General features: G+C 39.0%; 1 protein-coding gene across 2 annotated transcripts in view; it reads right to left on the reverse strand.

The window, feature by feature from the left end:
• Nucleotides 1–1218: 1218 nt before the first annotated feature.
• Nucleotides 1219–25623, reverse strand: part of CRADD (CARD and death domain containing adaptor protein) — a 99865-nt gene continuing 75460 nt past the window's right edge. For both annotated transcript variants that reach the window (XM_089523965.1, XM_089523964.1), the window contains exon 4: nt 1219–1567. In XM_089523965.1, the coding sequence (XP_089380091.1) occupies nt 1394–1567 (174 nt within the window). In that variant the 3' untranslated portion in view covers nt 1219–1393. The remainder of the gene's footprint in view (nt 1568–25623) is intronic.

Here is a 25623-nt window from a genome sequence, read left to right on the forward strand (position 1 = left end):
GGCTAAGCAGGGATCTGAATCCTGATCTCCAGAGTTGCAGTCCAATGCTCAAACCATTACACTTTATGGGTTCTTTCACCAGTATTACATCTAATATTACATCTGGTCACCAGTATTACATCTGATTTATAAAGCTCTGGACCACGATATTTGAGAGACAGCTTTCATAGTCTGTCCTGGCATCCATGGTCTAAGAGGGCAGGGAGTTCTCCTTGATCAGTATGTCTGGTTGCAGTGCAGAGCTTTCTCTGCTGTTCCACACATGCAGTATGATATCTCCAGGAAGATTTGGTAGGCTCCCAATGTTGGGGAGTGGCTTTGCTATCACTTGCTTATTGAGGTATTTACTTACTATTTTCCTGATGTTTTTGAATGAAATTTTGTACAATTACAAATAGTAAAATAAAAACCACAAGATGAAACACACGATGCACACAACTTGGAAGAAATGGTCCAAAGGTTACAGAAGCCTCTTACGAGAGTTAATTTTCACAACATTTGAAGTAACACTGACAATTGGTGGGGGCTCCCCCCCCACACACAGACCCCCAACCTGTTCTGTGGGTAACAGACCATGCTTGCTGGGTTGATGGGCATTATAATCCAACAACACTGGAAGGGCCACACTTTCAAATCTGGAATTGTTCAGTGATACATAACAGAGGAAGGAGGTCATCAATGTATTTAAACATTCAACACTCTGAAGATGCTAAATATCTTCCTTCTTGTAGCAAGACAACCATTTTCAAAATAAAGGTCTTTACATTCATGTCTGAGTGCTTTGGCTACAAACACATATAGTTACAAATGTGATATGTTAAGGGAAGGAGTAAGTTGAAATTAATAATAGATATTAATAAAACCTGTAATTTTTATCACTCTGGGACATTCAGGTTTACAAATGAGTTAATTCAAGAGGTGAAGACTAAATATAATGCTGTGTTAGTCTCTTACTGACAAAGCCATAATTGCTGCCATCTGGTAAAATACCAGTAAAAATAAATCATTACAGCTGGATTTATTTTATCCTTGGGGCTTTTCTAATAGTAAAAGATGCTAGAAAACCAATTTACAAGAAATATAGCTGCCTCTTGTGGGCTGGCCTTATGTTCTAGTAGATTTTTTAAAAACCTCACAATTAGTATTTCACTGGAGGATAGAATTTTTTCATCAGAAAAATGGACCTCGCAAGTTTGTGTATTCCATAAACAATGGGACTTTTTAAAAAATGGAAAAGGTATTTATTCACACCCACAATCCATGGTATATTATTAACACACAGTGCTCACTTGAGACTCCAAGGCCTCAAACAAATATTCCTCCCATAAAAAAAAATAAAAACCCTCTGTGCATAAAGTTCAGTGTATGGTCTTTTAGAACGAGCAAGGATTCTTTAAATAATCATTCTGAAGTCCAGACTGGTCCCATTTTGGTATCTGAAGGTGCTTCTGGAAATCATAAGTCCTCCTTGTTCTACAGAGCCTTGTTCTTCCTTCTTTTCTTGCTCTTGGTTCACTCTCGTTACTGTAGAGTCCCGGTCAATGACAGCCACAGTTTTGACAGGCAACTAAAAGTATTAATAAATTAATAGAGGTATTAATAAAGCAGGAGAGCTTTACAGCACAATATTATAAAACATTTCAAAATGAATTATTAATCCCTCTATATACAACAATAAAGAGAGCTAGGAAGATTTCCATGGAGTTCAAAGATTTCCATGGAGTCCAACTCATGGAGAAATGCAATGATTTCATTAATTCCAAAGAAATACTGAGATCCATTAGAAATGAAAAATTATAGACTGATATCATTACTCGACGTAGAATTGTGACAGTTGAAAAGAGAGTGAAATATTTAAGCCTGACACTTAAAAAAAAGAACTCAGATGTACACGACAACAACTATAACAAAATCTGGAGGCAAATTAAAGAAGACCTGAAGAAATTGGTAAAGTTGAAATTCTCCCTATTAGGGAGAATATCATCAATCCAAAACTTCTTATGTAAAATGTCCAGAATCTACCCATAACTGTAAAGGTTGAACCTTTCAAACAATGGGATAAAGAACTGTCTAAATTTGTATCGTTAATGAAGAAACCAAGAGTAAAATGGAAAGTCTTACAAGATAAGAAAGAAAAGAGTGGTCTTAGATTTCCAAATTTAAAAGATATTATCATGCATGTTGTATAACTTGGATGAAAGAGTGGATAGCTCTTGAAGATAAGATTACTGCAGTTCATTTTTGATGGCATGCTTTTTTACACTATGACAAGCTTCAGTATAATAAGAAGTTTAACATCCATTTTGTCAGGAGAGCATTATTAAGTATATGATTAAAATACTGTATAAGAAATAGCTTACTCCAAAGATATCAATACGGGCCTCCCCAAACAAAGCATTCTCCAAAAAGGAAAATTTACATAAAGGCAACTGGCTTACATATAAAGAACTGTTAAAAAACATGGAGAAGTATGTAAAATGAAAACAAACAAGGAACTAAATAATTAAGACATTGAGTGGCATTGTTTTTTGTACTGCCAATTAACAGAAATTTTCAACACAGCCATGAAATTAGAAGAAATAGAAAAACAAAATTAGAAACATTCCTCCAATTGGGAAACAAACAATCTCAATATATAAGCTTATATTAGATTTTGAAATAGAACAGGAGCCAGTTACAGATAACATGATCAGATGGGTCCAAAACAATGGACATCTGATACAACTGGAACAATGGTCCAAAATATGAAACAAAAATAGTTTGCTGTGGGTTTTTGGGGGCTATGTGGCAGTGTTCTGGAAGAATTTATTCCTGAAGTTTTGCCTGCAACTGTGGCTGGCATCTTCAGAGGTTGGTGGTATGGAAGTGTGGGGGGTATATATACTGGTAGGACCCTAGTTTGAAAGGTTTACCGCATATCATGCAGCTGTGGACTGAATTTCCACTTACACCAGAACAGTATCTTCTAAATAAGTTGGATGGCCTGAACAAACAAAGTGAAGTTCCATTCATAGGTGAATGGTTACTAAAAGTACTTGTTATGTCTGAAATGGACAAATTAAAAACCATGCTTACTGAAAAAACAACACAGAGGGGGCTGGAGTTGTGTTCAAAAACTATATAAACAGAAATGTCATGTGGTTGTAACATATGTAAAGGGGTGGAATGTATTATAAATATAACACAATGTTAGAAGAAATTAAATAGTTTAGCTCTTATTATAAGGATATACGCAACAAGAATTGTATTATATTGAATGTAATGAGGGTAGGAGGATCTGCAAATAAATGTAAAATTTTGTATTATTGACTGTTATACAGAAAGGAACAGTCATTCATGTTTGCATATATATAAATATAATTTTAAAAAATGGAGTTGTGTTTTAATAAGGGGGGGAGAGCAATGCTAGGTTTTAAATAATAAAGAGAATTTGTGGTTTTAGGAAATTCATTCCAGATAGAATGAGATGATCAAAGAAAATAAGAGATATCAAAAATGGTTTGGAAAAGTAGTGCCATAGATCATATTTATAACAATGAAAAGGAATTGAGAGGCTGATTTTTGGGGATAGTATGGAAATCGATTTATGTTGATGAACTGAAGTGTCAGTAAAAATTACATGAATTACTTGATAGAAGGAAGTCATTAGTTTTGAATATATGTGTCAGTCTGTATTAGTATACAGTGCTACCTCGGGTTACGAAATTAATTCGTTCCGCGGCGCCGTTCGTAACCCGATACATTTCGCAACCCGAAAAGGCGCTGGAAAGCTGCTAGCCGCGCTTCCGATTTGAATTTCGCGCTGAAATTAATTTCGTAACCCGAAAAATCTTTCGTTACCCGGAACAGTTTTTTTAAATCTAACTTTTTCGTACCCCGGAAATTTCGTAACGCGGTCAATTCGTATCCCGGGGTACCACTGTATTATGTATGTTTTTGATGTTGTTTGAATGTTTTTTTAAAAAAATATTTTTACATTATATTAAAATGTTAAATAAAAACATCCAGTTTCAGGTTGATTGTGCAATAGGACAAAATGCTCTGAATAAACTCTGCATCAGATAAGAAGTGTACCTGAAGATTGTTGGCCTACTTTATAGTTCTTAAAGTGGATTAATGCATTGGGATTGATGAATAGGATTAAATTTATTCATGAGAAGATCATTGTCTTCCAGGAATAAAGGACTACTCTGCTTTGTAAAGAACATTAACCATATGCCTGCTTATCTCCATTCTAATTTATAGGGAGTAAAAAAGTGGCAGGAAAACAAATTGACAAAGGATTATTTATAGCTTGATCACATAACTACTTTGTGTGAAAGTCTATTTAAAACCTATATGTAAAATAAATGTATTTGCCAATTTGTATGTGCCTGGCTAGAATCCATGCATTAATCTAATGGCATCTTGAGCTTTATAATACAAAGGGTAGCCCACTAGCAAAGTCAGTAGAATATATGGCATAACAGTTTATTTTCTTGATTAAAGTTTTATTGAAAATATTTTCTCCATTCATGTTTCTCATTCAGGCCTCTTAGGAAACACAGGCAGAACTCTATTGATGGCTACATATTTAAGATAAAAGTAAGTTGAAGAAATTTGAAAGCAGCAACAAGTATAGCATAGCCATTTACAAAAAGGGCTGCAAAATTGAAAGTGTGGAGCAGGAGGCGAATAGAAGAACCGAGGAAACTCCCTTACCAGATGACTACCACCTTTTGCACACCTTTTTTGTCAGGGAGATTATGGGTTCAATAGATGGGTCTTCTTTAAATCTCAAGAAGGTGAATTTTGGTACATGTTCTCACTCTATGTATAGTCAAGGATAATGTAATTTGGGGCTTTACCACACAAGCCCTATTATCACAACAATTGAATCAGTAAAAACAAAAATGAAAAGTCAACATACTGCATTCAGTGTCCCAATATTGCATGTCTTCAGAACTGTGTGGCTGGGACTGCCATCTGCCATTGCACTCTCTTCCTGAATCCTCTTTAACCACACTCTCTGGCATTATACCCTAACTAGCATGCCTTTCGGTATTTTATTTTATTATTTTAATTTAATTTATTTATCTTTGGACTCACATAACTCTGAATCTCTGGTACATTGCTGTAAGTAAAAAAAGAAAAAAATTAGGAAAAAATAGATAAAGGCAGTCAGGCTGCTTGGGAATAGTGAGAGGAGTGGGAGAGGAGAGGATACTGTCATCCCATGACTGGCAATAATGCGACTGCCCTGAGAGCAATGTTTTGCACTTGCGGACTTGTGCTGTTGATAGCTCATTGACAAGTTTCCCCCATCAATGAAAAGGGAAACCCTAATCGGAGTTGGGGGGTGCAGCAGCTATGGGTTGGAGGCATTATTGTGTGATAAGTATTGCCAAAACTGCTTTTTTTCTGGTTGCAATAGCAATTTTAAAGCCATAAAGTCCATGCCAACAACTATCAGGTCAGAATGCACAGGGAAGCCAATGAAATCCATAAACACCTGAATAATTTCAACCGGAAAGAAAAAACCTTTAAAGTGAACAAAGTTTGGCTACTAATCCTGAAAAATAGCAAAATGAAGACTCCACAAATGCAAATGAGAAACCATCCACGGTCGGGGCTTTCCCGGCAGATAATGATAACCAATTAACAGACACTAATCCTCTTTGCGTATCCTCCCACCCTGAGGCCTTATAATCAACAACAGAACAATACACAGATTAACATGAAATTCCTCCCTACCCTGGGTCACACAGTGTGTGTGTGCATGTGCATGTGTGTGTGTGTGTATATATCCAGCTCTCTTCTATGCCAACATTCTCTGAAGATGCAAGCCACAGATGCTGGCGAAACATCAAGAATAAACTCTTCTAGAACATGGCCACATAGCCCAAAAAACCCACAAAAAATTATGGATGCTGGCCATGAATGCCTTTGACTTCACAAAGGGATTCTACTCTAGGTGATCCTACTATCCTTGTATGTGCTTATGTTCAAGAGGCAAAGTAAACAGCTGCTTCCAGATTCACTTACTGAGTATGTGGGAAGAGCAAAACACAAAGAAAAGGGAGAAGCAGATTAGCCCCTCTGGATTAGCTACTCTGGCATGTAGACAAAGCGTAGATCTGTAGGTTTTGCCACCAAAATAGAAATCTTAAGAAAAGTGGAGTTTTTAAAATATCATTCTGGGATACATTTTGGAAGAACCTTTCAAGTGGTCTCTAGAAGATTTTTTTAAAAAGTGTACTTATGCAAGTATTATCTGACCTGTTGTTTATTTCACATGTGTATAATAAAAAGTTTGCTGAAACATGTTAAACTGCTTATTTTTGTGGTATATGAACCTTTCTCTATTCTTTCCACGCAGTTTCTATCTCCGGTACCAAAATTTCTGTTACAGAAGTAAAGCCCATGAATACACAGTGCCAGGGGAGCACCGTTATACCGTGCGCCGTGCTGTGCAGTGTGCAGCATCATGCCAGCCTGGGAGTGGAGCTGGGGCATGCGTCATATGGACGCTATGCTCCAACTCTACCCCCTGGCTGGCTTTTCCTGCCTGTCTGCACAGCCTATAAGTTAACTGAGCTATAACTCTACTGTTAGAGTCTACTCCACCCTTTCCTTTTTTTAAAAAAAAATAGTTATTATTTTACTTTAAAAAAGTAATACCATCAATCTTTCCCCCTCAAAAGTAAAGCATTACAGATAAGACTGTTACTTGCCATGTATTACTTTCAATGTGGAGCACAAGTAGGGGTAGGCAGGTTTAGGTGATTGTTGGTGACAGATTACCATGTCATAAAACTTGGTTTTTGACTTTATTGCTTTATCTCTGCTATTTGGACATTTTGTACTTTGTACCCTGGTGGCGCAGTGGTTAAATGCCTGTACTGCAGCCATTCACTCAAAACCACAAGGTTGCGAGTTCAAGACCAGCAAGACCAGGCAAAAGGGCCCAAGCTCGACTCAGGCTTGCATCCTTCCGAGGTCGCTAAAATGAGTACCCAGACTGTTGGGGGCAAATTAGCTTACTTGCTAATTAGCTTACTTGCTGTTCACCGCTATGATCTTTGGAATAGCGGTATATAAATAAAACAAATTATTATTATTATTATTATTATTCATTGGTTTCTGCTGTGTGTAGTTTATATTTTGACTGTGTTGTTATGTTCCTTTTTAAAATGTTTGCCATACAGAGAAATTTGGTGTTTCTTTTTTTAAAACTGTAATTCACTATTTACAATGTTAGAGCCACTAATCCAAGGATACATGTACTGTTGGCTATTATTTGGACTGCAGCCCCCAGCATGCGCCACCGTTTGCTATGCTGGCTAATGCTGCAAGGAGCTGCAGTCCAAAAGTATCTGTATGGCTATATTTTGCCACTCCTGCTTTAGTTTTCCTGCAATACCAGCTCTTTAAAACTAGATCAACCAAAATAAATCATACAGGGAAATGGCTGATGAAAACTTATCTAAAAATACTATGCATATTTTTAATTCCAGCCATGGAACATGCCTTGCAGCACTATTACTGTAAATAGCATAAGTAATTCATTTATAACAGGCAGACTTAGAAAAATTTATGAGATTTCACCCTACCCCAAACTAAACCTAGGGCAATTTTTCAGATCAATAAGACTTTTATTATTATTACATTAAAATGGGGGAGGGTAATGGGTGGGAGGTATGGCACTACATAATATTAATAGAGTCTCCCTCTTTCCAATTAGCTTTTAAAACCATGTGCGCGCGCACACACAAAATTAGTAATGGTCCTGTGATGCTTTGATACCAAAAATGGCTGGAATTCATAAAACAAGTCATTGCACTCTTTTTCATCAGCCATGCATCAGAGATTACAGCCATTATTTTACATGGTGTTGTAACTGTACAAAGTAAAATGTTTACAAAGGACTGTTCATAGAAGAATTGTTTGATTATATAGCGAATGAAAGAAAGCACTACCTTGTGGAGTTTAGATTTCTGGGGACTCTGAACCTCTGCAGGGTTGGAGGACTGATTAAGGCTGCATCTACACTGTAGAAATGATGCTGTTTGACACCATTTTAAGTGTTGTAGCATAATTCTGTGGGATCCTGGGATTTGTAGCTTTACAAGGTCTTTAGCTTTCTCTACCCAAGAGTGCTGGTGTCTCCCAAAACTTCAAATCCCAGAATTCTGTAGGATGGAGCAATGACAGTTAAAGTGGTGCCAAACTACATTATTTCTACAGTGCAGACACACTCTAAGGAGCTTATCCCATTAACAAATAAGATGGCTTACCTCTTCCAGCTTGAATTCAGGAATTGGGATGCCCTTGGATGTTATCATACCTAAATTGCCATTTATCTAGCCAGAATGCCGCCACCGCCACCTGGATGCATCCCAGGTCAAAGCCAGGAGCTTCCAACTTCAAAAATTGGCTGGTGAGGCTTCGACCTGGGATGCATCCCGGCTAGATATGTGGTGATTTAGGTATGATAATATCCAGAGGCATCCTGGATCAGAAATGGGACCACCTGACTCACCTGGCTGGTCCTGTTGCTATCGGGAGGGGGGAGGACCGGGATGTTCTCCCGGGAAGTCTTGGGCAGTGCCAGTCCCATGCGGCAGCATGAGCCGCTGGGCCCCGCAGGCTGGCTGGCTGGCTGGCGGTTCTCCTGGTTCCCTGGGAGCAGAAGTGTTGTGCCGTGGGGCCGGGCCACTTCTGGGGTGCCAGACCTCAACTCCTAGGCTCCCTGGGGAGCGCGGAAGTGGCCTGGGATTGGTGGTTGCTGGGGCTACAGCCCTGCGATTGGCCAGGAGGCTGGGGGGTCCCTCCCCAGCTTCCTGGCTTCCTATTGGCCGGCTGGCCTATTTAGGCCTTTGCTGCACTGGTGTTCGGTGCCATTTTGTCGGATCCCCACCCTCCCTCCCTTGTTTAAGGGTTGGTGATGAGCTGTCACAACTTTTCAAGGGCGGTGGTAGCATAGGTCTCGGATCTGGTGGGCATGGTTTCCTACGCTGCGGAGCACTGGATTGGGAGTCCCACCGAGGTGCTGAGGGATAGTGATGTTGCCAGTGTTGGGGCGGCATTGATTTAACATTCCCCGGTGACATGGGGTGAAGATGTACATATGTGCACAACCAGCTTCCCAAGCAGTGGGCACACTTTAAGCTGGTTACCCCTCTGTCATCCTGAAGCCTGGCCATGACCAAGCAGTTCAGTTCATGAACCAACATGGGTTGGTGGATGACAGATCCAGACCTCATGCTTTCAGGCCAACCCTCTTGTTTCTTGCCTGTTATATTCAATAAAGTTGTGGCCTTTTCCCTACCAGTCGGTTGTCCGTTGTGTTATTTGCACCTTCTCCTCTTCCTCAGCAAGATGTAAACCAACTTATTTGTTAATGGGATAAGCTCCTAAAATGGTCCCAGGAGGTATATTGATTTCTGGGCTCAACTCAGGGTATGGGCTTTGGCCTTTAAAACCCAATGGCGGGTTACATACCGCCATTAAAGTACGCGCAGACCGCGTACTAGGATTAGGGAGGTGCGGTGCTTCCGCACCTCCCTAACCCTAATATGTGCAGAGCGCGTAAAAAATGACTGCGGCCGTTCCAGATGGCTGCCGCCATGAGGACGTCACGGCCGCGCCGCCTCTATACGGGGCGGAGCGGACGTGACGTCCTCTCTCCGTGCCAGGGTGCATAGTGCGCCCTTTGTGCGGACCAGGAAGGAGCTCCGTTTCGGAGCTCCTTCCTGGTTTGCGGCACCGCTTTGCGTCGCTGGGCGCAGCCTTCAGATGGCTGCGCCCAGCAAAGCAAGGGAGAAAGGGGCCAAGCGGCCCCTTTCTCCTTCTCCCCGCCGCCGCGGGGTGTCCTTGGGGCTTGAAGCCCCAAGGACACCCCTTTTCAGTCTGCGGGGAAGAGGTGTTTTGCTGCTTCCCCGCAGCCTGAAAAGCGGCGGATCGGGGCCTCAGCTGAGGCCTCAAAACACCGGGGAAAGGGGCGGTCTGTAACCCGCCATAATCACCTAGGACAGCTTATCATAGAAGCCACTTCGTCCTATTTAATTCTGTTCCAAATTTCTATTTTTGAGCATGGATGAGAGTGAGGGTCTTTTTAGTCATGCCATCTAAACTCTGGAGCAGGCATATAGAGGAGATTTAACTGCTTTTCTCCTTGCCTGTTTTGCTTAAAACCATTTTATTATACAGAGCATTTATTTAGTCAGAGGCTACTATTTTATTATCCCTGGTTGCAATACAGCACAGTGAGAAAAGATACTTTTTGGACTGCAGTTCCCATTATCCCCCAGACAACATGGCAACTTAGTTCTAAGTTGCCTTGAATCTGCTTTATCACAGAAAGTGGAATAAAGATTTTAAAATGAATATCTACTGACTCCACCAAGTCCTCCTGTTATGAGTTTAAATCTTCCTAGAAGCCTTTCAAGCATCTAAGTTAGGCTGTGTTCCAAGAAGTAGAACAAAAAGTGCAGCTGCATTTTTATAAGAAGAGAACTTTGTTGCTTACAAAACTACATAATACCTCTCTTCTTCAGATGAATGCACTGATATGAGCTTCAAACAACTTCCCTCTCCTTCCTGTACTCTGTCATCATTTCATAGGAAAAGGAACGTACCCTTAGTGCTACTTTTATAATACCTTGGACCTGTTTGGAAGACTGTGTCCCTACTACCATTTACAACATTTATTTACTGTGTCATCATGTCAGTAAGGAGTTCCTTTTGTTCTTTCCACTACTTTGGTTAAAGAATGCTGTTTTAAGTAATAGCACCTCTGGCAAACCATCACAGAGTGATGATTAAGATTAAAAGAAAAAGAAGAAGAAGAAGACAGCAAACAAGAGTTAGCCAATCTTGAAACTGGGGCAAGAGAATATTTAAGATGTATGAATTTGGTAGCATGTTTATGCAAGAAGTTATAAAATGAAAAAAAAAAAAAAAAGGTGTTGAGTTTGGCTTTTTGGAACAGCCCCTTCCATCCAGAACAAATTATCTATCCCTATATATGTACATACAAGCTTAGGATATCATGAGATCACTTTCTGCATCTGATGAGATGAGGCCTAGCTTTCAGAAACGATGTCAAGATATAATATATTGGTTAGTATTTAAGATGCTACAGAACTGCCTATTGCATTTATATTACACCATTTCTCTTATAAGCTAAGGGTACCACTTGTCCTTACTTTCTCCACAGCAAAAACACGAGGAGTAGGCTAGGCTGATAAAAACTCTGTGAGTTTTATGATTCAGTCAAGATTTGAACCTGGAGAGAGCAGAGCTTTTGGACTCTACAGTCTCTGAAGAGCTGATCTGGGCCAGTAGATTGGTTTGTAGTGTTTAACCTCTATGTCCATGTCTTTTCAGTCTACATTTTTGTAAATTAATTCAAATATTACCAAACATACACTTCCAGGCTTTTCTTTCCAAGGCAACTGATGCCTCCCTGAAGCTTTTCTGTCAGTTGGGAAAGGTGGGAAGAACAATATTTACTTTTGTTTTCCTCCGTGGCTGAGGGAGTGTGACTTGTCTAAGGTCATGCAACACTTTCTATGGTGGATGTGGGGATTCAAACTCTGGTCTCCAGAGTTGTGGTTCAATGCTCAATCCACTACAATGCTCTTAGTATATTATGTATCCACATGATTTTTTTTCATGGACACATTGTTGAATCTCTTCCAAACATTCAGCCTGGTTTTATTTACAGTAGTATTAATCAAAAATGATTCCTTAGAAATCACTAGGGATATTTCCAATTTCAGCTACATGAATCAGAGGAGCATGTTCCCTTCCATTTTAATACAACTGAAGCCCACAGGCAGACTGAGAATTCACTCCCAATTAAACATGTGTGATGATCTGCTTCTGATAGCAGCACATTTGAGGGTGACATCTGGCTCAACCAGTATCAAGGGATAAAACAGCACTTTGGGCTGTATTTACCCCAGGCAAATTTAGAGAACTACATCCTGCTTGCACAATATATTCTGGTCAGTTCTGTCTCGCCCTAACTGTTTTTCTTCATATTTACATCTTTCTTTCTATTGTACAAAATGCTCCACAGATTCTTAGATGGGTGTGGAATGCTATAATACTGATCAATAAAATGGCTGCAAGCCTGCTTTGATGTGGGAAGAAAGGGAAGTTCTTACTCAACTCTTGGGAGAGGGAGGAAATTATAAAGTTCATATGAAGTAACTCAAAGAAAACAATAGGGCATTTTAATTGGAGGCAGGCCATCACTATTTGTAAATTTGAGGTATAACAAAGTCTTATTTCCCTTGTTTCAAATTTTGGACTGAAAGAAAGCTAATCGGGGAAGGATCTATCCTCTTGTACTTAGTAATGTCCCTTGTAAACTAATCTGTACAAATGCAGTCACTGCCAACACCACACTGGAAGGTATAGGTTAGGTTGTCACGGGCCATTTGAGCACCAACACAAAGCCATAATTTTGCAGGGTGGTGTAGAAACCTAAAATATAGGAAAAACCTGAATTATTACTTGATTCTTCTTTTCCAAGTCAATAACCCTCAGGCAGTATGACTACTTACTGTATATTTCAAGGTCTGTATAAAAGGTGTCTCTGTCTGTAGATCTAAACTTCACTGAATGTTAAAATGTTGCAACTGGGATTCCCATATGTCAGGTCCTGAACCCTCTTCTCTAGTCCTCAGGGGAAGAGGGAAGGCATCTCACAGTGAGGAGTTTATCGCACTGCCCTTTCCCATCATTTTTTGCCAAGCTAGGCTTGGGATGAAGACTTTTAAATGTGGATTTTATCACATGCATCCGTGCCCACACAGGAAACATGCTGTACCCAATCATGGCATCCCATACCTGATGTGAATTTCTCCTGCACCTTTTGAAAGAAAGAGATTTTTTTGTTCTTTGCATGGTATACAAAAAGCCCTGATCAGGTACAGGATGCCTCCTGCCTGGGCACAGTGTTCCATCCCACATCTAGCCCGGGGGGAAAGGACAGAAAGGGGCAGCGTGATAAAGTCTTTAGAGTGCTGCCTTGAAAGGTGTGTCTATTCCTCATTTGGTAGACATTGGCCAGTGTTCTCTTAGAGAAATACACATGTGTACATTATTCCTAAGTATGCATATGTTCATTTTTATTTCTTATTTCCTCTTCTGTAATTACCATTCTCCCCTCCTCAGACCTACCATACCTCCCCATAGAATCATAGAGTTGGAAGAGACTGCAAGGGCCATCCAGTCCAACCCCCCTGCCATGCAGGAATCACACAATCAAAGCACCCCCAACAGATAGCCATACAGCCTCTGTTTAAAAACCTCCAAAGAAGGAGACTCCACCACCCTCCAAGAGAGTGTATTACACTGTTGAACAGCTCTTACTGTCAGGAAGTTTTTCCTAATGTTAAGGTGGAATCTGTGACTGCCTTGGAGCAGGGGGCACAGCAGTGTTTGGGTATGTCTTCCTAGCCAAAAGACCCTACTGGAACTCAGTTGCAGCAAAATCCAGAGAACCCTAACAGAACCCAGCAGTGGAGATAACCTCTTCATGTCTGGCTATACATGGGAGCATAGTCAGATGCTGCTGTAACACCTTCTGTTCTCTACCAGGCATGGATTGACCATGGGGGCAAGTTTCAGCAGGTCCAAGGTGGTGGTGGTAAATGGCTTAGCATGTAGAACTACATGCTACACTGAGTCATGTAGGATAGAGGCCTTGGTGGTTTTATTTAAATATCATAGTCTGTGCAACTGTAGTTAATGTATCATGATTAATGACTTCAGCAGGGACTGTCCCATGTAACATCATCCTTCTAACATCCCTAGGGTGCACCCCCCATGAAACCATAAGAGGTTCTTTCTATTTCTCAGGTTTTGGTGCTGAAATCTCAGAGCAAGGGATAGTCCTGAACTGCCAACTCTACTTATGACCTTCAGTAAAGATATTAGGGTGGAGAGAACATTGTCCCAAATCTGTTTCCTAAATTAGTTTGTCTGCTGTACTGTTCTTTAGTGGTGCATGCATTATAAAAATCACTTCTTTTATCACTAAGCTAGCTGTGTTGTGTAATAAATTAATCATATGATTATCCTGAATACTGATTGAGTTTTTATTAAAAATTTATATTATATCTCACATTTTCCACATTTAACTGTGGGAAACAAATAACTACTAGACTAAACTACTATTCAATTATGGATTTCCATATATAGCAGATTATTTTGTGATCAAGACAGATGACCAAACTGAAGAGTATTACAGAAAGAAAAAAATATATAACTCATTAATCTCGGGGGCTATAAATAATATAACATTTTGAGTAGAGAGGATGAAAAAAAAACATCTCCAGTGGTCTTGTTGTGGGCGTACTGCAAGTGAGTCGCCAGTAAGCAAAGCTGGGCAACAGAATAACTGAGCTGAGAAGAGGGAAAGAAGGCCTGTTTCACTTTAGATGAAACTCCTATGCAGATTTTATTTTCATAACTAAAGAACCACATATCCCCATCTACAGCTGTCTGGATTTTGAGGTCTTCAGCGGAGATACTTCTCTTTGTCCCATCACCCTGACAGGAACCTCTCACAGGGACACAGGACAGGGACTTTTCATCATTTGCTCCTGAGATCTGGAACTCCCTTCTTAGGGGTTATTCAGATAGTGAAAATAATCCTGGTATAATGTGGATCAAATCTTAGTTGTTCACCTGCATTTCAAATGCATTCAATTAAGTTTTTTGGGGAGGGCTGCCAATGAACCCACTTAACCTGGGATTATTGATCTTGGGGTTTTCCCAGAGTTTTCCTAAAAGATTCACATTGCTGGCTGTGTGAATAACCAATGTAAACAGACCCGGGATAAACTGGGATAAAACTTTGCCATGCCTTGAATGTGTTTCAAAGACATCCACATCATCGGCTCCATCTTTACTCACAGCGCTAAGACATCTGAACAACATAACTCACAGAGATATACATAGATGCAGTTCCAATAAAAAATTAGTGTGAATAATAAAAGTGGAATGCGTGGGTGAGATTATTCGTGCTAAAAAAAAGTCTGAATAACCCTTTAGAGAAGCTAGACTGGTGTCCTCCAAGTTGTCCTTCTGGAGCAGACAAACATTTTTTGTTTTGACAGTCTGTGACAACTGAGTGTTAGTGGGGAAAGGTCTTTCAATAATTTGCTGTGTTGTCTCTGTTGTTTTTTTAGCAGAAAGGCTTTTAATTTGCTTTTAATTCTATTAATAAGTTGATTACATTTTTATTTTTGTATGCTTTAATTATGCTATTTTTTCCTGTACCTGTTTTAATTTTTGTAAAAAGTTGAGCCTCCGGGCTGGATGAAAGGCAAAATATAAACACCTCTATAAATCCATGAACAACATTGGAAAAAGGGAGCCAGTATGATATAGTAGCTTTTGTGTTACACAATGTCTCTGGGACATCAGGCCTCTCAGCCATGGAAGCACACTGGGTGACACTGGACACATCACACTCTCTGAGTCTTAAAGGCAGGCAATGGTCACCCTCCTATGAATAATATTGCAAAGAAAACCCTATGATAGGATTTCTATAAGTTATAGCTGACTTGAAGACACATAGCAACAAAGAATTCAGGACGTTATCCATTAGTCACTGTATGTAGGGGTCTGGAACCTTCTTTGACCCTGCAGATGTTTTGGATTTCAGCTTCCAGCAGGGTCAGTAAAAGAGCTGTCCCCAAGGTCCCCTAAATTTTGCTTAATCTATTTGTATTAATTTTCCTATGTGAACATGTGGTAGAAAATATAATGTAGCGTAAGGTATCTAGAGGTATAGAGATAGCAAAATGACTGTGTTTCCATGATAGAGATGTGCATCTGAATCCCAAACCAGCTTGCATTGTGTGGTGTAGGTATCAAGCTCTACAAATATGAAACACATTTCTGTTACAGAAACATGAATTTCCAGAGGCCTAGTTATGTTGATCTAATGCACCAAAATGAACAGCTGCAACCAAAGAGGCCTGTAGCACTTTAAAGACTAACCAGGATGTTACAGTTTGAGCTTCTAAAGTGGAATGTAGTCCATGAAAACTCATGCTACATTAAGCTTGCCAGAATTTCATTAAGGTATTACAAATACCACCAAACATCTGGCAAACTTGCAAATGCCGGGAAAAATTGAAGCTGCCTAAGACATGGTTTATCATGTTGTTTCTAAGTTTGGCTAGAAAAATATTGAGTTTAAATGGTTCCTCATTGTGATGACAGCCGATTAGCACACAATGACCACACAAAGAAGCTCACTCACTTATGCCATCAGCAATAAAGGAGAAAAATGAATCAGTGTGTGTGTGCATGCACAACCCTCCAATTATTATTGGACTATAAAAGTCGCATTATTCCACATACTGGGCCATGCTAGCTCAGAGTTCAAAATGTTATTTTTAAGAAGAATAACAAGAAGCATCATCCTGCCAATGTTTAGTTATTAATGGAGTTAGCATACTAATTATATTAATTATTCTTAAAAGTGCTTTTAATTGTTAATTAATATTCCAGGTTCTGTACTCTGTAGGGACAATGGAATTTGCAGTTTTATATCTGAAGAGCCACAAGTTACATTTGACTGGGCTAGATCTTCAGAGAAGCTCATTGCAAACATATGATTTTTAAAAACGGAGATGTAGTACATTAAAAAAAGCACACATATGGTCAATATATAATACAGTAGTTGAGTTTCATTTAGAAAGAATTCTTCAATCTAGTGGCTAAAAGTTTGTTTGGACAGGCTGATAGTTCAGAGCTGGGGTGTATCTAATATATTTGGTTTGCTCTCCAACATACTATATGGGAAAAGAAAAGCTCAGTGGGTCATGCAAATCTGTAATAAAAAATAGGAGTTTTCTATTATTAAACCGTACTTAAAATATGCTTTCTAGTTATGTATCATCTGATGATTGAAAATATAAAATTCTTGGAAAGAGGAATGTCAAAAATCCTGCGTCATAGCCCCCGAGAAACAGAATGCTTGCCAAAACCCCTTTAACCCAATGTTGTCAGGAACTAATATTTTCTCATCAGCCCTTCCAGTATTTTTCATATCTATGAGCATTTTCCTCCTGATGAAACATAATACAGAAAACATCACATTAGTTTACATTCTGTATTGCTTTTCAATAATGACTTCTCTCAACCGGGTTTTCCCTAAGGTTCACAAAAATCTTAAGGGACTGTGTGAACCAGTATCCCATAGCTAGGAGCAGAAACTAACAGATGAATACTTTTTCTTTTTTGCAAATTTTGTTTTTTTAATGAGCCAAGTTCTCTTCTATTTATCCTTGTTCAAGTAGCAATGCTCAACAGAGCTACAGATTTTAGTTGTAGACTGTAGCCATCACCTTTCTAAATAGGCTTCCCGAGAAATGCAGCAGGAAGCCATACGAAAAGTGTCAAACTAGTTGCAAAGCTGGCTGCCCTGGCATATCAATGAGATCCTTTGGACATAACCAGTGTCTTTACTGTCTCGACTCTACAGCTCCAGCTCTGACTTCATGTGTATGTATGCCTGTCCATTTCTGGAGACCCCATGAATTTCATAGGGTTTTCTTAGGTGATGAATATTCAGAGGTACATGAGCTCAAAATGAACTAATCAGTTAGATTTGTACCATGCCTATATGCACAAACTGCATGGGCACAGAAAGCAGCTAACAATAAAATCAAATAAAAATCAAATAAAAGATAGCTAAGATTAAAATAATGTAAAACAAATATAACTGAAGTATAAAACCGAATAAATCAAACATAACAGAGGTTTAAAAGCATAATTAAAAGCCCAATTCAAGAGAAAAAAAATGAGAGAAAAAAGCATCCACTTCATTAAAAGATCCATCTGCAACAAAATAGCTTTATTGCCAATTGATTGCCTGAATAAAAAGCAAGCAGAAAGACATCAGGGACCACAAAACCAAGGCACACATGGGGAAACCTGCCATCTGTGAGGTCTACCCCATTTATGGGGGGTTTCGGTTTGTTTTTGTTTTTTCGGTTCTCATACAGGTTGACTCTTCCTTATCTGAAATGCTTGGGACCAGAAGTTTTTGGATTTCAGAGTTTTTCAGATTTAGGAATATCTGCATTTGCATAATAAGATATCTTGGAGAGAGGAACTAAGTTTACACATGAAATTCATTTATGTTTCATACACACCTTATACACATAGTCTGAAGGTAATTTTATACACATTATTTTAAAATACTTTCGTGTGTGAAACTATGGCGCGTTACAGACGGCCCAGAAGAGGCCATCTCGTGCCGCTGCCGGTTGCAGCATCCGGGAACCGCAGCAGCCAAACGGCGCGGTTCCCGGACGCTTCCAAGAAGGAGCGCAATAATCGCACTCCTTCTTGCTCCCCAGAAGAGACGCTGCAAGGCGCTAGTCGCGCACTCGCGGCGTCATTTCCGGGGCGCAATGTGCGGATGCACAGCGTCCGTTACGTCAAGATGGCGGCGGCCGTGTGGAACGGCCGCCGCCATATTGTACATATTCACTACATACTAGGGTTAGGGGGGTGCGGAAGCACCGCCCCTTCTTAACCCTAATACATAGTGAATACGTACAAAATGGCGGTTTGTAACCCGCCTAAGTTTGTGTACACTGAACCATCAGAAAGCAAAGGGGGTCACTATCTCACCCGCCCATGTGGACAATTTTGGAATATTTCAGAATTCTGGATAAGGGAGACTCAGCCTGTACCGTGGAATAATTATGAGGGCATGAAGCTGTCACTCCCCTGGTGTCCACAAATTATTCACTGTGACGGAATACATGTGTTTATTATAATGAACAATTGCATTGAGTGAAGTCAAGATGAATGTAATGTGTATCTAAGGAAACAATGTGAGGACAGAAGCAAACATAAAAGCATAGATAAATGTAACTAATAAGGAATTTTATTGCACTTTAAGGACTATTTCTACATTTTTGTGGAATTGAGCAACTTCATCAGATGCAAGAAAACTATATCGCTGCCTCTTTGGAAATTGCTATACAAGGATAAATTATTAATTGCAACATTTGGTGTCAAAATTAGCTGCATTATGCTTGGCTCTGTAGCTGGTCTTACTAGTAATGCACATTATTCTATCAATATGTACAGTTTTCTAATATGAAAAGTTAGCTCATTTGTGTGTTTTTCCCCTGCTCTTTTTAGCCTGCTTCTTTGTATCTGTGCTTCCACAGAGATGAACACATACAGAAGTTTTAAAAAAAAGATTCACCTTTTAAAAAGTATGTAATATCAGTTTACGGTATGGTGATTTTGTATAGTCTACTTTATGCTGAATGTATTACACTTTATTCTGCTTTGGATTATTTTTAATATTATTTTTATTTAATATATAATAATAATGTATTGCTCTGCTTTGGGTTTATTTTAATATGTTTGTTTGTTTGTTTATTAACTTTATAATAGCAACTATATAATTGTAAGTTATTTTTGCTGCCTTAATAATTCTACTGAAAGGATGCCTTACCTTTTTAAAAACATATTTTATTTATTTTTACTTTAAAACAGGTATATTTCAACTTCCTCCCCAAACCTAAGGCAGATAACAACATCAATAATAATTTTAGCAATTTAATTCACCCTTAAAATTTAAAAGAAAAATCACTATTAAAATACAAAAATTACAACAGGGGTAAAAATATTTTATATATTCAAAAGGCAGATTAAAACAGTGAATTAAATTTTACATATAAATGTAAAAAGAAGGTCTTTACCAGTAATTAATCAGGATACTCATTAATAACATTCTACACTTTTTGTGCTAGAGCAAATCCAAAACTATACTATTTTCTGACATTCATTTTAGGTGGCATGGAGGCAGCAATGATCCAATCCTTTAGGGTCTGAATCCTTTACCTTTGCTTTCTGCCCATCACAAAATATTCTACAGTGAATAATAATTTAAGAAAAGTATTATTAATTAAACAAACAAACAAACCTGGATGTTTGATATTTCCTTTCTAGCATTCCTTGTCAAGAGTAATTATGACCTTTCAAAAATAGGATCATACACATCCTCCCTCCCACTTTCCCAGTAAAGATGTTCATCCCAGTAAAGCTCACAGTCCCAAATCCTGAAACAGCAGCTGTTGAATGGCAGCCATCTCCACATCTAACTATATCCCTCGATCCACTCCAGGATTTCTGTACATCGGTATTGGCCTGAAGCCACTTTTCTTGAGAGTATTTCCAAGAAAGCAGTCGACAAGCTTGGCACAGCTATTCCTGGAAAAGTTCAATAGGTCATCTTCTGGAAAAGAGTGTTGACTGATAGTACAGAACAGATCTTGTTCTTCATTCCACACAATACTCAGACGAACTCATGCAAGCTTATTTCTCCAGGTTTTGTCTCATAACAGTCTCAAACAACAGACAATTTGCAGGATTTGGCCCACCAGCATTCCATAAATACCCTACTGGTTCTGGCTGCACAACCACAACTGAACAGGCCAATACACATGCTGCTAAAGCAGGAATGGGAATCATGTGTACCTTCATGTGTTGTCAGACTACAAATCCCAGTCCTATCCAGTATAGATGGTGATGAATGCTGGGAATTGAAATCCATCTATATCTGGAGAGCTACATACTCTCAAACTGACCCAGTTTGGAAGGGACAGTCCCAATTAATTTTCTGACATCCCACATTTTCAGCTGCTTTGGGAATTGTCCCAGTTTCTCTCTCCTTCTCCCACTTTGTTCTTTTTTCCTCAGCTTACTTCAGCTGCTACAAACTGAATCCAAAGTGTAAAAATAGTTTGGACTCAATTCACTCACCCTGGGGGCAGAGGGGAGAGGGCAGGAGAAGTGGTATCTTACATGTCCCAGTAGGATCAGGCAAAAGCAAACTGCTGTCATCTTTCCTAGTTTGTGTGTTCTTCCCCATTAATAACTTTCACCATCCTTAGCACACTGTCTATACATGTCCCATTTTTCATTTGTGAAATGTTGGTGGGCATGAAGTGGCATGATTTCCACCCTGTAGTAAGCAATTACTGAATGCTAAAGACTGTAAACATAGTTACTTGGAATTAAGATCCACTGATACTTACATTTAGGATTAGGGTGCAAGAATCTAAAGTACTACACTGATTTCCACAGTCGAAAAGAGAAAGAAAGAAGGAACCAAAAGGACACTAAAAATGTAGAGCAATTCAGATCTTTAGTTTCTTACCCAGAGCAGTGTTTTTTCTTCTGTTCCTAAGCAGAATGGGTGTGCCACCTCCTCTTTTTCCACTGATAGAGAAGTGACTCTGCTGTTAGTCAGATTTTAAGGCATTTAAATGTGATGTTTGACCTCCACAAAGATTCTGACAGTTTGTTTCTTTACCCTATTCCTTGAGACAACTCACCTTTCTTACCTCCTTACTAGGTAAACCTTTCTTTTTTTTATCATCTTCTGCTTTTGAGGGATTCTTGCCCACTACACAATTGAGGCTCCACTTTAACTGGCATGGGTTCATCCTACAGAATGATTTGGTGAAGTTGAGAGTTCTAAATGGCCCTTCCTAAACTACAAATCCCACATTTCCTGAGAATGTTGTCATGCCAGTTAAAGTGAAATCACAGTGCAATAATTGTATACTGTGAAATGACCACAAGTTCTGAGAATAATTCCTTGCAGGTATTTGCATAACACTCTGGCTGCAATATTAGGACTCCAATCCTATGTTGCCTTCCCTGGAAGAAAGCTCCACTGAAAACAGTGACCTTTATTTCTGAGTATAATAAAGTCCAGGTTGTGCTGTAAAGGTTTATTCACCCTTGTAAATCAGCAACAGCAACTGTAGCAAATGATAAGAATGACAGTATTTCTATAGCATTTCTATGTATTTTAATTAACTGTAATTTTAAATTTGTTGCTGTACTCCCACCTCAATCCACAGGGAGAGGCAGGATATATATAAATACAACCATTATTATTATTATTATTATTATTATTATTATTATTATTATAGTGCTTTCAAGAATTTCACACAAATTATCTAACAACCATTTCTTTATCAGTAAAGATGCCTCATAGCCTAAACTAACTTTCACTCTAATATGACTTTGGAAAAGCACACAAGTTACCAACATGATTAAGCTATAAGCTTCCAAAAGGCAAATCAGTTTAAAATACACTGGTCTATTAGTAAATTCTAATGTGCCATGGTTTCTCCGCAAACTTGAGGAGAAACTGTCCATCTGAGAGAATGAATTTTTGCACATAGCTGTAGATACAGCAAAGGTGAATCTTTCATTATACACAGTGTACATGCATGGAAAGGCTTCTTTGTATATGTACAATGTTTAAATAAGTTTGTGAAATGTTAATGTTGGCTTTTTTCTTTTTCTTTTTTCTTTTGACATGATTGTGCCATATCCTTTTGTTTGGATACCTAAACAATATTTCTATATCCTGACATCTGCAGGAAATCTAACTCTGCTAGGAAGGATAAATCCAATAAATCCTTCCTGACATCCAATAAACTGATGACAACTTAATCTCTCAGAAGAAGGAGGAAGGAACAAGGGGATTTGCTACCCTGGAATTAATCTTTACCAATAGGGAAGAAATGGCTGATGAGTGAAAATGGCAGGAATTTACGGGAAAGGACCAACTCATTTCTCTGATAGTGAGGGATGGGAAAGAAAAGGGAGTATAGTTGGTGTACTCCTAGTGAACTGTAGAAAAGTCCTTTTGAAATAGCTCAGACTGGCCTTATAGCCTCAGCTTTCCTCTGCAAAGTTCTAACCAGCAAGTAAGACAGAAAATTGCCCTTTGTGCAATTAAAAGTGGCCACTTTAAGGGAAAAGGGAAAATGTTTCATGAAAGATGTAATATAATAGATTTATTTTTCTTTCCTTTTAAATGTAATGCAGTTCAATACAGTTAAATTTGATATAATTAATAGTACAGTACCTCTTTCATGGATTTTGGTATCCGTGGTGGTGGTGGTGGTGGTGGGGATCCTGGAACCAAACACCAGCAAATACCAAGGGCATAATGTATATGGTAAATTTTACATGATTTTACATGGTTTGTTTCTATTTTATATCTCTAGATGACTTATTAAATAATTTTAGTTTTTTGTGGGTTTTTCAGGCTATGTGGCCATGTTCTAGAAGAGTTTATTTCTGATATTTCGCCTGCATCTGTGGCTGGCATCTTCAGAGAATGATTTTATTCTTATTTAACTTGCTTAAAGTAGACTCTTATTTAAATTTCTTACAGTAATTGGGTAATGACTAGAAAATCTGAAGGAGGAGATAGTGTAAGGGGGATGGAGAATTCTGAAGGCTAAGTCCCAGAATGAGATGTGTGTATTTAACTTGGGGAAAACAGAGCAAATTATATACGAAATAACTTGTAGTCCTGCATAGGTAAGCAGACTAAGAAAACACTTCACTAATTTAAATGATTTTAAGCCTCCAAAACGTGATGATCTGCATTCCAGAATGCTGATGGAGTTCACAGACATTATTTCAGAGGTGCTGATTCCAATCTTTGAGAAATATGGGAAAATATAGGAGATGCCAGGAAGCAGTATATTTCTGCAAGAAGACATTTGATCTAGCCATCAGCGTGCCTTTCAGAACCGTGTCAGACGTCTACCATGAAAATAGTTTGCCACTTAGATTACATGATGCTCCTTTGGAAAAATCTCTCTACTGGCTCCCTTTAACCCTTTGCATCCAGCACAAAACTATACTTACTTTCCACTGTCTCCCTGGTTTTGTCCAACTCTGTTGTGACACAGTCATCTTAGCCCTTCAAATCCATGAACTGGTCAAAGGTAAGAGACTGAAAGTTGCTTTGTTGAAGTACAACTCCCAGAATCACTGGTCAACATGGCTATGGAGATTCTGAGAGTTGAAGTCCAACAACCAACTTTCCCAGCTCTGCCAAAGATTCCTGGTACTTTTTATTGACAACCTGTTTTCCCTTGTGTGAAATATCTCTATGTTTGTAATACCATCCAGAACACACTCCTGGTGCTGTTTCTCTTTCTTCCTTCAAATCTCTTGTATTCCTCCTCCTTAGTTCATATTACTAAACGATAGAAAGTATAAATACTCATGCTTGTTTTGCTCATATCATAGCTTTACATTTCCTATCTTTGTTGGTTTTTTAACCACTAAAATTCTGACTGTAAGTTCCTTGCATCCTCAACCTTTATTTGTAGTCATATGAAAACTTTTGGGGGTGGTTGTCATTATGGGCTGGGTGCATAATAAAAAGAACAATAAAAATTATCAATAGGAGTTAATACTGTTGGCGTTGCCTGTGTTACTATGACTGGATACATAAATCACAACAATCTGTGATGGTGACTTGTGAAACAAACAGTTGTTTTTCAGAGTCATCGGGAATGTATCTGAATATACCAGGGGTCGGCAACCCCCAGCCCGCGGGCCGGATCCGGCCCAGTGAGGTGGCAGGACTGGCCCCAGCCCGGTCCTGCTGCCACCGCCACTGCCAAGGCCGTCGCCGCTTAGGCTAATGCGGGCGGTTGGCCGCCAACCCACCTCCTCCTCCTGGGCAGCGCTGCCCTCCTCCTCCTCCCCAGCGCTGCCCTCCTCCTCCTGGGAAGCGCTGCCCTCCTCCTCCCCAGCATTGCCCTCCTCCTCTTGAGCAGCGCTGCCTTCCTCCTACTCCCCAGTGCTGCCGCCGCCACCGCTGCCCACAGCAGGGCTTTCCTGCCCGCGCAGCCAGCCAGCCATTGGCCAGCTGGCCAAAAGGGATGGGCTCCTCTTTCCTTGCATGCACACGCGCACAGGCTCCACTTCCACACCCGCGCGCAGGGCTTCCCAAGGAGCCTTTGCGCAGAGGAGGAGGAGGAGGAGGTGGTGGTGGTGGTGGAAAGGTGAGTCATTTCAGGTCTGCCTTGGAGTTTTTTTTTATTAATTTTTAAAAATATAAAATACTTATTTTTGGTTTTTTTTATTTCATTAATTTTTATTATTGCTTTTTTATTTTATTTCATTAATTTTTATTATTGCTTTTTTATTTTATTTCATTAATTTTTATTATTGCTTTTTTATTTTACTCCATTATTTTTATTATTGCTTTTTTATTTTATTTCATTATTTTTATTATTGCTTTTTTATTTTACTTCATTATTTTTCATTATTGTTTTTTATTTCATTATTTTTATTATTGCTTTTTATTTTATTTCATTAATTTTTATTATTGCTTTTTATTTTATTACATTAATTTTATTATTAAATATATACACTCCTGCCTTGTTTTTTTTTTTTTCATTTTTTTATTATTAAATATATGCAAGTGCATTTTCTGTGTATTTATGGTGCTTTGAATGCTAACAATCTGCATTTCTTGGACAATTATAGTGATGTTGATGATAGTGATAGCAGCAAGCCTCTGAGGCACAGCCAATGTAAACTGATGTGATTTTTACAAACTCATGCGCAGTGAAGAAAAACCACAGTCCCTTGACCAAGTACACACTTCTGAGAAGTACAGTTGAACCCGAGGGCAAATCACTTCTTGTGAGACCACCTTGACATGTTCAATATGCATAGCCATGTGAACCTTTCTGTCATCTGTCTAGGAATAATGCCCAAATGTCCTCCATTTTGATCATG

The sequence above is a fragment of the Sceloporus occidentalis genome, unplaced genomic scaffold, assembly GCF_023333645.1.
Source record: "Sceloporus occidentalis isolate IW3139 unplaced genomic scaffold, rSceOcc1.0.p SCAF_5, whole genome shotgun sequence".
Lineage (NCBI taxonomy): Eukaryota > Metazoa > Chordata > Lepidosauria > Squamata > Phrynosomatidae > Sceloporus > Sceloporus occidentalis.